This window comes from Xiphias gladius, chromosome 19 (assembly GCF_016859285.1).
Source record: "Xiphias gladius isolate SHS-SW01 ecotype Sanya breed wild chromosome 19, ASM1685928v1, whole genome shotgun sequence".
NCBI classification, from domain to species: Eukaryota; Metazoa; Chordata; class Actinopteri; order Istiophoriformes; family Xiphiidae; genus Xiphias; species Xiphias gladius.
In genome coordinates, this window is record NC_053418.1 from 11,757,432 (window position 1) to 11,776,333 (window position 18,902).

At 40.8% G+C, this 18,902-nt stretch overlaps 2 protein-coding genes across 5 annotated transcripts in view; one reads left to right on the forward strand and one right to left on the reverse strand.

The window, feature by feature from the left end:
* fancc (FA complementation group C) overlaps positions 1 to 4,078 on the forward strand; it is a 28,958-nt gene extending 24,880 nt beyond the window's left edge. For both annotated transcript variants that reach the window (XM_040156394.1, XM_040156395.1), the window contains 3 exons: positions 879 to 1,053; positions 1,813 to 2,025; positions 2,661 to 4,078. In XM_040156394.1, the coding sequence (XP_040012328.1) occupies positions 879 to 1,053; positions 1,813 to 2,025; positions 2,661 to 2,900 (628 nt within the window). In that variant the 3' untranslated portion in view covers positions 2,901 to 4,078. The remainder of the gene's footprint in view (positions 1 to 878; positions 1,054 to 1,812; positions 2,026 to 2,660) is intronic.
* A 1,060-nt stretch (positions 4,079 to 5,138) lies between these two features.
* The window catches only part of LOC120804718 (aminopeptidase O (putative)), a 50,054-nt gene continuing 36,290 nt past the window's right edge, over positions 5,139 to 18,902 (reverse strand). For 2 of the 3 annotated variants that reach the window (XM_040154265.1, XM_040154264.1), the window contains 3 exons: positions 14,584 to 14,670; positions 14,304 to 14,452; positions 5,139 to 5,794 (listed from right to left, as the gene is read on the reverse strand). In XM_040154265.1, the coding sequence (XP_040010199.1) occupies positions 14,312 to 14,452; positions 14,584 to 14,670 (228 nt within the window). In that variant the 3' untranslated portion in view covers positions 5,139 to 5,794; positions 14,304 to 14,311. The remainder of the gene's footprint in view (positions 5,795 to 14,303; positions 14,453 to 14,583; positions 14,671 to 18,902) is intronic. The other variant, XM_040154267.1, reaches the window with a different exon arrangement.

Below are 18,902 nucleotides of genomic sequence, written 5' to 3' on the forward strand. Positions count from 1 at the left end.
TTTGGTTAAAAAAAAACAACAACAAAAAAAGCTGAGACTTGTTTCATAGACGGACTATAATCAATTCAATTTGTAAAAAGGTATTAAATACCTCCCTCCTTCTCTCCTTCATGGCAGAGTTTTGTAACTGTTTGGGCAATAACTTGAGTCTAAATTATTGGGCTGACAATTATGTGTTGTATTTTACAACAGTATTTTGGGGAAGCAATTGGAGAAGGAGAAAAGTTGTACTTATTCACAAGCCAACTTTGGAAAAACTGAGGACGGGGTTGGTTGAGTACCAGGCTATTTAGGAACTAAAGTAGACCACCCAGCTCACCTCAGTTTATAGATATTAAAAGCTGTTTATAGCACTGTTAGCCTCATAGACTTGGGAAGTCCCAGTGTAATGCTGTGTTCGTAACTTACCATGACAAACTGAAACTGAACAAAAGATTGGACAAAAAATTCTTACTTTTTTCCCCACATACTTTTTTTTTCAGCCACAGTTCATCTGTGGATTGAGTTTGCTCTTGTTGTCATGAATATAAAGTTGTTGTAAGTATAAAATTTTGGTCACGTGAAACTCCATCCGCCGATGAAGGGCACAAGATGCGCCTGAAAGTCCTGGAAAAACCAAGCATGTAGACTTTGTGATTACATTTTTTTTTTCTTCAAAATGTTGTTTCCAAGGTCAAGAACGGATTTTGAATCTCAATATAATTGCTGATTTTTGCCATTATGTAATTATGTTCTCTGTTGGGCTGCAGTGTCATTTGTCACCTCCACAGCAGCAGCACAGAAGCGTCCTCCAGATTCCATGCAGCCAAGTTGAACCGAGGGTTTAGTTCAGCCCATTACCTGTAGTGCTGAGTGTTGTTTGTCCTCATGTCCTGTAGGAGGTACCATAAAACGTTCGAGGCCTGGTTCCTGTTGGTTCAGTGTGCCCACTGGGTGCAGGTGACTGTCCAGCTGTTGGGGACCTCAGGGCCTGAAGACTGTGACCCTCTCCTGTGGCTGCTGACCTTCTACCACCACCCCACCAACAGGGGGCACCACCGGGATCTACAGCTGGTAAGATTGTCTTCAAAAAAGAAAGTTATTTTCATTTATTTAGGTTTTTGTTGTGTTTTTTTTAGCCTTACTGCTGACGTGGCTTTAGGGATCAGTGGGTCAGGCCACTACTTTGGTCAAGACTAAAGAATAAAATATCCCAGCAACTACTGGATGGATTGCCATGAAATTTGCTACAGGTGTGTGTGTGTGTGTGTGTGTGTGTGTGTGTGTGTGTGTGTGTGTGTGTGTGTGCGTGTGCGTGTGTGTCTCAGATAGTCTGTCTATAGCATGTGCAGTATCATAACTTAGCAGCAAAACAATGTGGATGCTCCGTTATTTGCTCTCGGTGTGTTGTTGCTGAAAGCTGCAGCACAAAAACAGAAAGAACAAGACATTAAAAAATAAATTATGGATGACCTGTATCTGAGAGGGAGAGAGTGAGACAGTGGCGAAGAGAGAGGGATACAGATGAGGGAGGGGAGTGGGGTGAAAAGGGTGATGTAGTATTGATTTCTCAGTGAGTGTCTGGCCAGCTGGCCTGAGTTTCATCCCTCTGTCTCCTGTTTGTCCGCCTCCTCTCATAACCCTGGGAGACTCGCTTTTGTTTCCGCCATCTCACCCATTACGATCTTACATTCAACTCACCCCAGGTTGTCTTTGTTCATCATTTGTGATTTTCTAATCTTTTGATTTTTATATTTGCTTCTTGGTTCCAGTGTGATCTTTAAATAAAAATCTGTCGGCTGACCTTAAATGTATCCTATTAACTGTTTCCAGGTACATGCCAAAGAAGTGTTGGACCACCTACACTCCCTTTTCTCGGTCTTATCTCGTCCATTTCCTGTTGACCACCTCCAGTCATTGGTCACTCTGCTGTCACCAGGACCTCAGCAACCATCGCCGTCTCCATTATTGATCCTCAGCCTCTTAGTCAACTTTGCTGTTTTCTTTCAACAATCGCTGAGTGGATCAACATGGATTTTACAGACGGTGAGGAAACAATCTGTTTTTTTGCACACATTTTTTTTTTTTTTAGGTCTGTGATGTAGATTAAAGGTTCCATTAAAGTGAAGACAAAGAGTATAGCATCTATGTTATTGTTTTTAAATTGAAAATTCAGACAAATGTATCGTGTAACGCACAAGAGTAGTCACACAGTTGTGTTATGCTTTGGTTCTTTATGAAAGAAAAAAACCCACCAAAACACACTTTTGCTTCATTTCTGGCCAAATGTTAGTTCAATTTTGTGGTGAATTTTAGATTTTCCTCAGACATTGATTCTTAGTGGTAATTGTGGGTTTTCAACATTGTTTTTATCCAAAATCTCTCATTCCATGTGCGCCAGATTTTTGGATTTCGAATGGGCTCTAATTGCTTAGATGTGGATACATTATGAAACACACAAGCATGACATTAATTTCTGGAAGTTTGAATTAAAGTACATTATGTAGAATTATCTAGTCTGCTGTTGGATGTAATATATCACAAATAATCAGTCCCTTTTATTTTTGAAATAAGGCCTTTTCAGATATCAATTTTGCTTTTTCTTGTAAAGCGTTTTGGCCCTGTCACAGACAATATCTTTTTGTCTTTGCGTGTGTGTATGTGTGTGTTGGCCAGTCCAGGTGGTGGACCGGTCTGGTCTGGTTGATGAAGCAGCGTGTGTTCTCAGCTCACTGGAGCACAGAGTAAACGAAGGAAGCTGCTTATCAAGCGACACTAACAGAGTTCATCTCAGGATCAAGGAGCTTCAAAACACACTAGCACACATGCATGCAACATGGAGCCCTGCTGAGAACCAAACACACACACTCACGCACTCTAAAAGAGGTGAGAGTGAATACCCACACACACACACGCATTAATACAAACAACCATGCAGCAGTGAGTTCATCCTCGGCTCAGGGTTTTTTTTCAGGGCACGTTTGCAGAATTACAAATAGCCACACTCTTGTGCAGATATGCTCTATACAATGACAGGAATGTGTCAGAACAGCACAGTAAGGACAGAGTATTTGGAGAGGCTACAATTATATGCATGCGCACGCACGCGCACACACACACACACACACACACACACACACACACACACACACACACACACACACACACAACTACAAGGCCCACGAGGACACTTAACGAGTGAGAGATTACACTGCAAAGAAGCAGCAGCGCATGCAGCGTGTCAGAGTCCTCCCACTCATATAATTGTCTCACAAAATAAATCCTTCACGCTACACATGCTGACTGCAAGACATTTAGGTTTGAAGGATAGGAAAACCGAATGTCACTTATCTTTGTATAGTTACTCTTTGTGCTAAAATATGTTTATATGAAAGACATATTCCAACAGTACTGGGTGTATGATAAAATGTGAATAATGAAATGTAATGTCACTTATTTCTATATTTACATTTTCTGTTGTTTACATTGTTTATAAAGACTCTCTGTTTGGTGTTTGATCCATAATTTTAGACATATGAAATTAAGACATTTAAAATTACTATCGGAGTGTAAACAATTGAGAATACCCTGCTTATGCAGAACTACTTCATTCACAATGTTAATATTGTAAATAGTTTAGGGCTGCAACTACCGATTATCTTCACTATTGATAAATCTGTCTTGTTTTGTCCGGCCAACAGTGCAAAGCCCAAAAATGTTTCATTTACTATAAAGAAAGAAAAGTAAGGAAAAGCAGCAGACTTTCTCATTTAGACCCTGAAAACATCAGATTTTTGTTAACTTAAATGATTAATTGATCACAGAAAAAGTTGCAGGTTCATTTTCTTTTGATGGAATTGATTAATAGTCTCATTGTTGGAGATTTAAAATGGTTGACTACTGCTGGAGTTGTGCAGAAATATAAACAAAAGAGATTTACACTTTTTATGATTTCTCATCAAAATGATTCAAGTGTGGCATCATTCAGGATCACTGATATTTTGGTTGCTGCATGATGTACTTGTTATAAAATTATATGATCTGAGTGTGGATTTGTCAGATTTGTTGTTCACTCTTAAAAATAAAAAGTGAGCTAAAGTTGGGAGTTATTACCAGTGTTCCACATGAGCTCTGTGTCTTTCTTTTTTTTTGGTTACAAACACCACCGTCCTCATTCAGGAAATGTTTACACAAGTTGGGTAACTAAGAGGTCATTTTAATGTATTATGACAGAGCTTGGATCACCTTACAGATTGGTGGACTCAAAGACAGGATCTAGGATCGAAAATGATCTCCCTTCTTCCATCATCTGACCAGAGTAGAAAGATGTAGTTCTGTTACATGAATCTTTATCGATGAGTAGATATTATAGTCAGCACAACAAACACCTGTTTGTGAAGGAACCTTTTTAATACAGAAATCTAACATCTAATTTTCTGTACTAGATTGTGAACCAAAAAATGTGCCTGGATTTCACTCTACCTTTTTTTTCTGCCTCCCTGCCGGCGACATAAGATTTTGGTGGTCAAATGCCAAAGGTCAAGGTCACTGTGACCTCACAAAATACGTTTCTGGCCATAACTCGAGAATTCATACGCTAATTGTGACAAAAATTCACACAAGTGTCTCAAAGGATAAAATGATGACGTGATGACATTTTACATCCAAAGGGGTCAAAGGTTAACTTCACCATGACATCATAATGTTCTGCTAAAACACCTCTCTGGCCATTATTTAACGCCATTACTCAAGAACTAGAGTCATACATGGTGATACAGGGATAACTTTCATTTGCCACAAAATACACTGAATTCCTTTTTTTTTTTTAAATTCCTTCAAAGGTTTCACTACATATATTACATGAGTCTGGACAGACATGGATATAAAGTACAACTTCACTGGTCAACAGAGGCATCCAACCACGAGGCGGTAATTCTAGTTTATGAATGCATTAAACAACCAATGTTAAATTCAGTGATATAGATGTCTATGAAATGACAATCTGGCTGTGATATTTGTACCTAGTTTACATATAAGTAAAATCAGTATAATAGGCATCAGGCACTAACTGATGTTGAGGTTTTGCTCCTTCAGTGATGGAATGAGCTTAAAAAAAGTCATATTTATTTTAATAAAACATAATTTTATTTTAACATCAACATAAAACTTTCACTTAAAATTATACAGAAACAAGCCTACCATTATTTTTTCATACAGCAGTTACAAAACATAAATTACATTTACACGTATAGAAATGCCCTGACTGTTGTCGATTGTATATTTTCCAGTTTCGCTACAGGCCAGAGTGAAGTAATTTGTTATGTATGAAAACATTACTCACCTGGAAGTATTTCCAGTCTAAACTCTAAAGAACCAGATCATGGCTTTAGACTAAACAGACACGAACTCAGACCCACACAGACACAAACACTAACTCAAACACAGCGGCTGAGGTCCGAGGCACAGTGTCTTTATCCGTGAAATATCTCTCTTTCCCCATTATCATTTTTAAAAAGGTGGATTGTGGTGTAATTGTTCTGTCTTAGCACAGCGATGATGAAATCAACAACACTGCATCTCACTACAAACAGCTTGCATCGATAGCGGTTCGCACACACCAACTATTTCTTTCGACTTGAATGAACAGAACTGCGGTTCTCTAAACCCTGCCAGTTGGCCTTGGCTGTAGAGTAAGAGCATAGCCTTCTGGTGTTTCCCCCTGCTGAGCGATTCTACAGAGGATGAGGAGGTGAGAGCTGGACCCTTGTCTGCCCCGCGTGCCAAACTCCTGTCATCTCCGTCTGTGGTCGGCAACCTGGAGGAGAAGGATACGGACAGATTGGAGCATTACAGGACATTTGGTAGATGTCTACAGTCCCGTGGCTGAACTGTCATCTACTTGACGTGAAGACAAACACTGAATACCGTTTGAGTTCACTCCAGACAACAGTCCAGTTTAGACGTTGTGTGGCCGAAGACGCAGAACCCAACGGACACTGGATTTCTGAGGCAGATACCAGTATTTCAGAGTCAAAGAATCTGGTAACAATTGATCGAGAAAAGTACTGAGCAGGAGAAATAAACTTGCCAACACCCTCTAGTGGACAAATGGTGTAATGCTGACACTATTTCCTACACTACAAACATATCTTCGCAATTTGTGTGCTACAGTTTCTTGTTAGTAACCTGCCAATATATAAGTTATTACCTTTAAATTCAGGGCTGCAGCTGATAGTTATTTTATTATCTGTAAATCTGTAAATTATTTCTTCGATTAATTAATTGCTGAGTCTACAAAATGTCACAATATATGGAAAAATGCCCGTTACATTTTCACAGAAACCAAAAGCAGCATATTCAAACTGCTTGTTTTGTGCGCCCAACAGTTCAAAACCCAAAGATATAAAAACAGATATAAACAGTAAATCCTCACAACAGTTTATCGATTATCAAAATTTTTGGCAATCAATTAACTGACAAATTGTTTCAGCGATTGGTATATCTGGAATAAGCTAATAGAGGTGGATATTAACAGCCCAACTGATTTAACAGTCCGGCTCTAATAAGTTCCAAACCAATCCGAATAAATGTGTTTATGTCATGGTTTCGTCCTCAAATAATTATACTCCTTGATAGTTGGAAGTTGTCTGAAACTTTCCTTTAAATGAATGAAATTATATAAAGTACTCTCTTGAAATATAGTGCAGTCACAGACGCAGACACTAAAGCACAAGCTGTGTGAAAAACTGTGGTACCACCATGGATGTGATCATTTTTCAAATCCTGAAAACAAATCCCTAATAACTATGTAATCTGTAAACAGGGCAGGACAGGTCTGTTGGGACCAGTGTTAGTGTTTGTTTCTGGTCCGGTGGCGAGTGGACTGGACTCCTGTTCCTGCTGAACTGAGCCAGTGGTTCTATAGGACTGATTATCAGCTCAGTAGGCACAGGAAACCAAGCCCAAATCTCTGTTCTCAATTTTTCATGAAGCACTGGCTGGCGATGAACTTTTTTTTTTTTTTCTTAAACAGAGTCTGTCATGAAGCAAAAGCAATGCCAGCTCAGGCTGCGTGTCAAGCAGCTTCCCGCTTTGCCAAAACCACAAGAAAACCCCACTACTTTAGGTCAATTTAAACTGTTGAGATTGTCGGATTAGCTGGTGAAAGGTGTGGTTGACACGGTAGAAACCTCACCACCACAGCGTCAGCAAGACCACTGTTGGATGGTCAAAGCGATCCAAGATTATTGGTACATCGTTGGCATAAAACAAGGCTATGAGACTATTCCAGGAGTCTGATGATAAGAATCTATCAAAATCACATTCTACCACCTTTCGTACGGAGCATGCATACATACTGCATTCACTGAAATTGAAAAAGTTGCCAACTTTGAAAATGGAGTCTAATGCAACAGCTCCCTAAAACGTAGTTGACATTAAAGGCACAATCAGTCCAGGTAAGTTGCGTGAAGAGAAGAAGGTGTGGGTGGTGTGAGCTGAATAAGTTTATTTTTGGTGTCTTTATACAATGTTGCTTTGTCCTTTGATGTGCAGAGCCCCATTTCCCTCCCATTAGAGTGTAATAAATCACCTTTTAGATACGGGCTCTGATCGCAATTCCTCTCTTTTACAGGCCTTTGATGGTCATTACTCTTTTAACAGGCCCTAAATATAGGTCTAAAAATGGCAGGCTCCACATGGCCCTCATTTCTAATTCACACATCTGTCCTCGTTTAGTCGCCATTTTGTCGTTGTGAATATGGAGCGTTATAATACCTCCTCGGAGCTCATATTCTGATTGCCAGAAAAAGACTGACCAGTTTTAAAATTTATTTTCAGCCATCTGTCCCTGTTTTGGTTTGGGAGCAAGTGGTCCAGAACACTATAGCTTTGCATTATGATTAGATGGTATGAAAGTGGTCTCTGGCAAACTACGCCCATGTTACAGCGAAGGTTATACAGTAAGGTGCTGTCGGTCAGTATTTTTAAAACTTTCAGGTCTCAGTCACATATGATTCATTCTTTGTATGTAGTCCAGCTGCAGATATTGATAGCTTGGGTGTTTAGCCGATGAGTCCGATTAGCAGGAATTCGTTTTTCGGAAAAACTTTTTTTTGGCCGGGAGATGCAATGGGAGGTTGTTGTATAGCTGTTCTAAGACAAATGTATTTCTTGCGACATGTGTGACAGACTGAGATTTATTGATCATTGTGGTGGAAGACGGTGCAAGGTAAATAGAAACCTGCGTGATAAACTTGCTCATATTGCTGAGAAAGTTTTTCCTTAGTTTGTATTGCTTCTTCTGATAAAGCTTGACTTATTCGGGCGCGCTCTCTCTTGAAAAAAAGCGTGTGGCGTGACCCAATTGAGAATTCTTGCTTTTCTTTATCAGTGGGTGTTTTACGGGATCACAGCTTTTTGTTTCTCCCATCTGAGACAAAACAAGCTTACATCGCACGGTAAATCCATTTTAGAAAACACTAAATTGTCCCAATAAAGTGAAACCGACATCCCTAAATGATGGGAGGCTCTGGAATCATTGCAAGATTTCCATCGTTGACGCCTCAGTCTTGTTTTCCATCACAGTGTGAAAATGTGTTGTGTGAGAATCCATCTGTTTTATGGATCTCTGCATTTTGTCTTCCTCGAGCTGAGATTAGATCAGAAATCAATACGTATCAGCCAGGGATGCACAGACAGCACTTTTCACTGGCAAAGTGATTTAAAGTTTAAAACCTGAAGCACTTTAATGACGATTTCGAGAACTCATTTTCTGACAGCCCTGTCAACCTTTTTTAACGAGCAACCCCGCTGTTCTCTGTAACTGTATCTTTAACTTGACTGTGAAGTTAAAGGAACAGTTCAAAATTTTGGGAAATATTTGCTTTCTGGCTACGAGGTAGAAGAGAAGATTGATACCAACACAACAGGCAGCTGGTTAGCTTAGCTTTGCGTAAAGACTGCAAACAGGGAAGCAGCTAGCCTGTCTCTGTCCAAATGTGAAAAAGCTCACTAATTAAGTCACATCTCATTTGTTTAATTCAAAAACCCGGGGTCCTGTCGCGACGGTGAGGTCGCCGAGCAACCCAGCAGAGACTCCAGGAAGTCATTGTGCCCGGCCGAGAAATAGATTTTGAATAAATCTGTAGTGTGTATTAAAAATAAAGTAAAACCACACAGCATGCATATTAAATACAGTTGATTCTTGAGTGTGCTTTTGATGGACACTATTCTCCCACAATGCAATGCACTGAGGAAATTGAGGTTGCTGATCACAGCTGGGAAAAATAAAAGTTTAGCAATCACATTTCAAAGTCACAGTTTGATTGACATCCAACGGTGCAGGTATTTAATCAACGGTAACCGGTTTTAATGTTGTGGCTGATTGGTGTGTAGAATTACCATAAAATTAGTATGTAGTATAACTTAAAACATCAAGTGTCTGCTGTAAGAAATAGAAAATAGTGGGGATGAAGGACAATGATGATGATGGGGACGATGATGGTCGCCGCCGCTCCTGGATTGATGAAATAACTGCCAGCATTAAGCAACGTTTCGGACTCCCCCGGCCTCATTAGTACTGGGAGGTACAGTTTCTCTCCTGACGTACTTGGCTCTCACCTTCGCTAGAGCTACAGAGCATGCAACCGGCATCATCTGCAGGATCATCTTTTATACTATGTAGCTAAAATGAGACAGAAGCAGAGTGGTGGAAGTACAGAGAAAGGAAGGCAGATGAAAGAAGGAGAAAGGACAACAGACAAAGCAGGAGAGTGTAGTGTGGCGCTCATTAGTAAAGTTGCACAGCGTTTTGAATTTGCAAGGAGGCTTGTGTGTTTAATTCGTCTGGGTGACAGGGTCTCAGTGGAAAGTTTTACAGTCCAGTGAGGATGGAAGAGAAGGTAGCTATTTAGGCTGAGGTTCGACCAAGTTGAAGAAAATTATTGGCTAAGGAGAAATGGAGGGGTATAGTGAAATGAGATAAGAGAAAGATGGGAAAGGTGAAAGAGGATGCAGGACAATCAAGTAAGGAGCGAGAAAAACAGAGGACAAAGGGGAAGGATTTCTGTGACTGAAATGTATAAGCACACAATAGATAATTAAAGTGGGAAAATAAGGCTCAACTGTCCACACACACACACACACACACACACACACACACACACACACACACAGAGACAAACCCGCCACTGTAGAAAATCAAAAGAACATTTCTGTTTCTCTCACACCCATTCATTGTCTTCCTTTGTCTGCTTGTCTGGGTCATGCTCTCCTCAGGTGCAGAACTTAGCCACTGTGAACAAAGAGGAAATCAATCACTGTTCACCAATCAGCTAAGCTCTGTGCCTGGCTGGAGAGAGGTTACAAAAACCTGTCTGGCTGACTGACATGTACACACACACACACACACACACTCTCTTACAAAACACCCACATCAAGACCCTCTGGCTGCTTCATCATCCTTCTTCTACTCCGCACTTCCAAATCATCAACTTCTCAAACACAATCACACACACTCTTAGATAATCATGTCTTCTTTAGTTTTAAGATTCTGGGGGACGAGAGAGCGACTGTGAATGTGTGTGTGTGTGTGTGTGTGTTTATAGGAGGGGCACTGGTTGCCATAGCAGCCGGCTGGGTCAGGGCTATGTGGTAATCCCTGGCAATGTGATTTTATCATAAGTCACAAATCAGCACGCCAGGAACCCTCACAGCCCGGACATGAAAGAACAAGATCTTCTCTCTCTCTTTCTTTCTCTCTACCTACATGCTCAAGTCCAGGACCAGTCCACCGCTAACCTGCACCACCCCGAAATTAAAAATCTCTTAACTTTCTCTTGTCTTTCTTCCCCCTATTTCTCCCTTATGCCTGCCATCAGAGCACAGTCAAGAAAGACCAGACCTGTAGGTCCTCGCTCCCTCTCTCTCACACTATTTCCTTGGTTACCCCTCTCCTCCTCTCCCATTCGCCACGCTTGGCTAACCCGGCGATATGCCCCTCATTAAGCGGATCAAGAGGGATTCCAGAGGCATGTACCAGGGGAAGAAAAGAACGAGAGTGCGCAGGGAGGGGAAAAAGGGAAAAAAAGGACAGGGAGAGACCACCCTTCTCCTTTAAAGGGTTGTGCTTTTTAGGTTTAAAAACACAGAGCAGGGAGTGCACCTTGACAGACATGTTGTTTTCAGTCAAAACCCTCTCAGCCCGCCTCAGCCTAATCCCCATGTACTGTGGTCTGTGTGTGTGTGTGTGTGTGTGTGTGTGTGTGTGTGTGTGTGTGTGTGTGTGTGTGTGTGAGGGTGTAAAAGGATACAGGGAGGACTGTTCTTCTTAAGAGAGGACGATGGAGGAACACATACTGAGCAGTAAAACATAAATCCTTCTCCCCACAGTACAATATGCAATAGCACTGAGGAGGTCTGTTCATCCATCATCTTAATTGGAAAGAGATCTGGACCTGAGCTCAGCTGACGAGCATGATCCATTGATGTTTACGGAGGCTTGTTTGGTTCAGTCCAATGGGAAGCAACAGTAAAATTTAGGATATCCATCACTAAATGCTTTGATTCTTTTCCTGTCCTTTTTTCTTTTTCCTCTTTGCTGCTCCATTTCACTCCTCCTGTACTTGTGGTGAAGCTCCACAGGGAGGTGTAGTGAGGAGGTGAAGGATGATGACAAGAGATCTGCGGGCACAGACAGATAGGCGCTACGTATGTGTGTGCTGTATGTGTGTGTCAGAGAGATTTATCAGGACTGAGCCAGATGCCGAGCACTTGTCTAGAAAGCCATTCACATCCTGTTCAAATGCATAAAGCTGTCTCTGCCTGTTTGTGTGTGTGTGTGTGTGTGTGTGTGTGTGTGTGTGTGTGTTTGTGTCTGAAGATAAAAGGTTGTCTTGTAGTGGCTTGGTCACGGCCTAAAAAAGGATTTAGTGCTCTAAATTGCTCAGGTCGATGTGGACAAGTATTAAGCAGTGCCTCTTGACGCAGCCTCTGTTGACCGATGTCACAGACGCATTGTTTGACCTCATACTCACTGAATTGGGGACGTGCTAGATGATAACACAGGTGGTTGATTTCAGAGGCTGGCTCTGAATGAAAAGGTGGGGAATGAAGAAATCAGAACTATGTTAAGAAATACATGCATTTTGCCAGTTTACAGTTAAATGAAAGGCCCTGGAAATCACCATTGTACAACCTCTACATGAACACACACATTTCAAATTTCAGCCAAATTTGGAACAGTTCTGGTTTCACATACGAGTTTTCCGTTTTTGCATTCTGTGTCAGCTCCTCGTGCTGGTTTTTTTTGTAGAGGACAAGGAAAAGATATCAGGAATTCCCACGCACTCTGATCAATATTAGAATCAGAATTGGATGAAAGTGGTGGGGTTGTTTGCTTAAGTTTCCAGGGAGGGACATCTCCAATAAAAATAAAATAAAACTGAAGTCGATAAAATCTGATCAAACAATTAGTCGATGAATAAATGAGTAGATCAACAGAAAACTAAATGTTGACTATCTTGATAATGAGTTAATAATTTTGGTAATTTTTCACTCAAAAAATCCAAATATTTGCTGGTTTCAGCTTCTCTAATATGAGGATTTGCTGCCTTCCTCTATTTTAAATCATTAGGAATTAAAAAGTTGTCGGCCTCTGGCCTGTTGGTTGGACAAAACAAGAAATCTGAAGATGTTACAATGGACATTTTCCACATTTTTTTTTGACATTTTGTAGACTACATGATTAATTGAGAAATAATCCTTAGCTTTAGCCCTAAACCACACCCACACAGGCCTAACATAGCATATAAGTTTTTGGGTGTGAAATTCATAGGAAAAATTAACTACAGATGGTTTTTATCGTTTATGATCCTTTTTTTGGGGACACTTGTTGTATGTCTTCCTCGTGTCCCACCTTTCATGTCTGTCTCTACTGTCAAAGCTATCAAATAAAACCAAAATCCAGGAAAAAAAATCTTCATAATAAGTTAAAAATCTATTTAAAAAATTAAAAGGATATAACATGTAGGTATTTTATACCTGAGTAATTTCAGTACACTATAGCAATGTACCCATAGTATACTACTGTATTGTTCAACAGATTTGAAGAATAGCTGGGTTACTATACTTGAATTGTTAAGCCAAGATCCATGTAATTGCCTGCTTTCATTATTCAAAGGTTAGTGTCAGTAATTCCAGGACTGTTAGGAAAAGATCAGCAGCTTCAAAGAGACCTGTCTTCACTGCAGTCCTCCCTTCCGCTCCCTCTTCCTCCCTTTTCTGTCCGTCTGTCTAAGCCATAAATTTCTCTCTTCCTTTTATTTAGTGTGAGACCAATAAAACCTTTCACTGTTCTGAGTCATCCAAAAGCCCACTGGTTGACAGTTGTGGTTATGCATACACACATACACTTACACACACACACACACACAGGAGGAATTTCAAGGTCAAGGGTATAAAAATCACCCCACATCAAGCAGAGTCCGTCCTGAGCCCCTCAGAAAATGCTTGCTGACCCGTTCTCTCTCTTTTTTTCTCTTCCCTCTCTCGTTTGTTTGAGGAACACATTCCCGAATTCCTTCTCTGACAAACACATCCTGACGGCGCTGCTGTGAAACCATGGAAAAGGCCCCATTCTGAGTCTACAAACACGCACATGTGCGCGGGCACACACACACACAGACATACACTCAATGGGCTCAGGAAGGAATGCGCAGTATAGGTAGCCAAGTGACTCAAGTGTGCACTGTCTGCTGGGGCACATGGAATCAGGATCAATCCAACACAAAGCTTTCTTTTACACAAGCCATTTCAGACTAAAACACAGAGATGTGAGATAAAAAAAATATTGACTTTAAAATGTAGAAATACTTAAAAACTGAAGAATAACAATAATTGGACTGAAATCTCCACAAATGGTTCAAGTACAATGCACCAGCCAATTAAAAGGCATTTCATTTCAAAACTGAACTGCAAATATGAAGCAGCTGAAAACCCTGAGTAGATAACTCGGAATCCTATTTTATAAACCTACACAACTATATTTTTTTATTTCTAATTCATCTTGTGTAGAGACTTCTTGATGTTGTTTCTGTCCATATTCAGTGCCAATGAGAGCCTTTAAAATTCCAATGAAATGAGAGATCAGTTAATTTGTGGAGACGTTGAGAGAAGTAAAAATACAAAAGAAGATAAAAATTAGTTTTCTATTGGAACATTTTGCACCTCAGTTTAACTGAAAGAATACTAGCACGGGCACAAAATGGCAGGAGACACATCATGGATGACACTTAGTGAATGAGAAACTGAGGATGAGACTTCACCTCCAATGTCATAGGACCATCTCTTCCACCACTCTACGTGCCGACTGGTCCATTTCTTCCTGGACCAATGAGAGGCAGCGACGAGCCAGGGCCTGCTGCTCAGGGTCCTCGTGAACCATCAGCTCCCCATACAGATACACACCCATGGCCTGGAATACACGAGTGCAATCATGTCGTTTATTTATGTAAAGGCTTGCCTCTCAGCACGAATCAGCATTTTAAAAGTGAAGCTTTGACTGCATCATACAGGACAAAATGTTCAACAGTGGTGTTTATTTACTTGGTCATGAACAAGGAAATGTTCCACATCCCTGTAAGCCTGAGTGTATGCATGTTTGACTACCAGCTCACACCAGCGATGTCGGACCTGGGGGCCAAAACAGAGGAAAAAATACAACTATTAATGGATCACAAATAGTCTTTAATTTATTTTAAATTTGGACCAACAGGGAACCAAATTATCAAAAAGAAGATTAGATTAAAAAAAAAAAAAAAACAGATGAAGGAATTAAAACAGATTAAAAATTCCACAATTTCTCACTTCAAACTGAAACAATACAGTTAAATAGTTGAACTTGCCCAAATCAGTCTTTAAAGTGGCCATGATGTTATTTTTGAAGTTATACAAGGTCACTGCTGTTTGTAATTTCAGAGGTTATGTTGCACATTCAAAGCTGATGGAGTTGACCACATGAAATCCTTTACCTACTTGTATATACCCTTGGTACAGACAATATCAAGTTAGGGGGATAAATTACCCCTAAACACAATTCATACTAATATGGTATGACCTGTGTTTAGGAATAATTTATCCCATAATTTATACCAGACCAGTATGGTATGAACTGATGGCAAAGATTTATAATCTGGAAGACATTTCATATTTATGCTTTTGGCCGGTGCTCTCAAACATTGACGTGAACAGATCTTCCTCAATGCCAGTAACACAAGACAAACAGCTCATCTGACAAGCTGAGAGACAAAGCTGGAAGCTCCACTGATCATGAATAGATTCATCCAGGACCAGAGGATTAACAGAGGTGAACTTTGTTTTAGAAAGGAAGCCATCTCAATCTAAAGTTCATGTTTAAAAGTTTTATTCAATTCTCTTACTATGTGCATGTGTGTGTTTGCAGTGTGTGTGTATGTGTGTGTGTGTGTGTGTGTGTGTGTGTGTGTGTGTGTGTGTGTGTGTGTGTCTGTGTATAGGTGTGTTTTTACTGTATGTGTGCATGTGTGTATTTGTGTGAGTGAAAGCTAATGCCTGGCCTTTCCCCAAAGGATCAATAGGAGCTCTGTTGCCGCGGTTACAGGAGAGATCAGAGACTGGCTCTGTCCCTGCCTCAGCCATCATCCTTCATCATCTGCTATGAGCATGCACGTGCGCGTCTTTGCACGCGCGCAGGCGTGGATGGATACGAAGTGCGTGTGTGTATGTCTTGTGGAGGAGACAGACAGAGGATGATAAAAGAGACAGAAGAACAATAAAAAATCCAGATGAAGAATCTTTTAAAGCACTGTCACTATTTTAAACCCTGACAGATTCCCTTGGCGGGTTTTTTTGTGGGTGTTTCAATCTCCTCCATAACTATCTCCACACACTCAGGATAATAAACTAGTCCTTTGGCGAGTACAGTGACCAAGCGTGGGATTTTGGGTGATTGATTCTATTTCAACAGCTCAAGCTTTGAGCATTTCTACAGCGCTTGTACAGAGCTTCTTTTTAAAGTAGCATTCTACAATTGAGCCAAATGGATCTACCTGAGTGCCGTGTGAATGTGTGCACACTTTTAGTAGGAGTTTTGGCTTCGTTTGTTTGTGCCAGAAGTGTTGTGCTGCCCTCCACCTGTTTATGCAGCATGAGAATGGAGGCTGAGCAATGCTCCATTTACAACAGACACACTTAAATCCTCACATTACCCCTGCAACCTACTAAATAAACATAAGTTTAATTTGTCTCAGAGTGGCTTTCTAGTCCCTCTCTCTTCCAAATTTAAAAAAATCTTTCTTTTTCCATATATTCTCTGCCTCTGTTTACTCTGGAAGGCTACAAAATCCAAAAGTGCCCTTGACAAAAAACAAAAGGTGTAAGTTAATTGTAACTCTTCTACCGTCTGCCCAAATAGGAATAATGATATGTGTGTGTCTCTAGCCATGAATGTGGAAGTTTGCATGAGCGTGTACAGTATTTGTACCCTCTGGTGCCAGCCCTGCCCTTCTGGCCTGCGAAGCCCCAGCAGCTGTTCCCTGCGCTGGGTTTCATTCCTGGGGAGAGCCCTGGGGCAGAGCAGCTGCCTGGTGCACCTCTCCTTACCCCCTTTTTTACTCTGTTTCCTCTCACTGGGCCCCTCTCACTGACAGCACATGCAATTACACAGGGACATTCCTTAATTTATTACTGCACCCACACCCCTCCTTCACCCGCCACCACCACCAATCCTGACACACGCGCAAATGCTACAACTGATACTAACGTACTCCGTGTGCTCGCACTTACCATGACGAACAAACTTACACATCTCGAACTTTTGGAGTCTCAGACACAGGACAGACACACAAAAGCATGCATGGAATGAAGATGCAAATACAGTGCTATGGTAGTCTTGACTTGTACACATGCTGTATACCAAGTGAATAAAAATGAAATCAAACTATTACTTTAACTGTTGGCTTGTTTCTTCCTTTTTGCCTGTCAACCTTTCTTTTGCATTTGCACTCCACTACACTATCTAATTGTAGCCATTATTGTTTCCTATTTAGTCATTTGCCCAATACCACCTATTAGGCCTGGAAGGGATTTCTTCCTCTGTAATCCCTCTCAAGGTTTTTACATTTTTCCCATTAGAGGTTTTTTGGAGGGAGTTTTTCTTGCTCACTTGAGGTGCTGTTTTTGTTTCCAGTCTAATATGAGCCTGCGAAGCCCTTTGAGACATTTTGATTAAAGGCTCTACAAATAAACTTGAGGTGACGCCTTGGTTCATTCATACAATTTTCCTTGTTCTGTTGTCTCCTCTCCTCCACTGTACACGTAGCCAGTAGAAGCTCTTGATGTGGTCCAGTGAAGTCTCCAGTCACTGGAGGAGTAAACGTAGCATGTGCACCATATACAATACAGCCTTTGTGCTTGACCGACAGATGGCTTTTGACACACATATGTGCATGTACGCTCCCACAAAATCACGATACTACACACACACACACACACACACACACACACACACACACACACACACACACACACACACACGCACATGCGCGTGTAGAGTCGCACAGCATCTCGCGTCACATGAGGCTCATATGAAAGGAAGTGGGCCAAAGTCATGCACACCTTCTCATACATGCAAACACATGCTCCAGCTCACAGACGCACTCGCACACGTATTCATGGTCACTCACACTGTTCACAAAGCAGTCCCACTGCACGAACACCGGTGGTTAGCCACATATTTCCTTTCACTATCGTGTACATGATCACGCAAATCGCACACAGAGAAACTTAAGCTTGTGCACTAATCTTCACAGCACGTTTAACCCAAAGACAAGCTCCTTTATCAATTTCACTGTACAGCGTCTCACTTTAACGTCATTCTGCTTTGCTTGGAGTTAGACATGTTTAGTACAGAACTAGCAGGTGGTGAAACAATATGTAGCAGCACTTTGTGCTACTCTATCAGAGATGCACACGGCTATCACCAAATTAAGTTGAAGTAATGAGAAAATACCCCACAAAATGGATAATTTAAAATTATTAAATATCAAAACTCTTGTCAATCGTGTGATATGAAATCATCATAAGAGGAATTGCTGGAAGTTTACTGAGTGCTGGTAGGCCTGATTATACTATTTTCAGGTCATCAACCAGTCCTTTCACAATGCATTCTGAGTCGAAGTATTTCTAACCACCTTTCAGAAACCACCACAATCATTCCTATAATCCAATATTCATCCACTCTGAAAAGGTCTCATTCTCTATGAGGTAAACACTGAGGGGGCTACAGAGGCTGAGCAGCACTTTGTCCTGTATTTTTCCAAGATTTTTAAATGGATCAATCATCAATCTTCTGAAGAAGATCCTGTATCAGACAAAGAAAAAAGACTGAGTGCAAAGAGGAGACAGAAAAAAAAAGAAAAAAAAAGAGCGACAGACAGAAGGAGAGGAGAATAAATGGTTACATTTATAAGGAGAGACGTAGGTTATTAACCTCTTCTGAATGAGATTACTAACATTAGGACTGGACCATTGCCTTTAGACAGGTGTGTGCAGCTGTGTGTATGTTTGTGTAAGTGAGTGTGTGTGTAAGAGTGTGTTTTTCCATGCATGAATGCGTGCATAATGGCCCTGTGTATTTTTAGAAAACACTGAAAGTTGTTTCCTGGAAATCTCACAGGAGAATCTGCTTTCATCTGCCAGGAAGTACAACTAAAGAGGCCTAAACCTAAAGCTGGAACCGAGGCCAAACATAGAGTGACCTCTGCTTGTGACCTTGAGGTCGACTGTTAAAAAATAAAAAGTAAGACAATAACCTAAAGAAGTGAGTTAACGGTCTGAAAGAAATTATGCTTTCAGATGATTCCACCCGATTCCAGCACACATTCAAA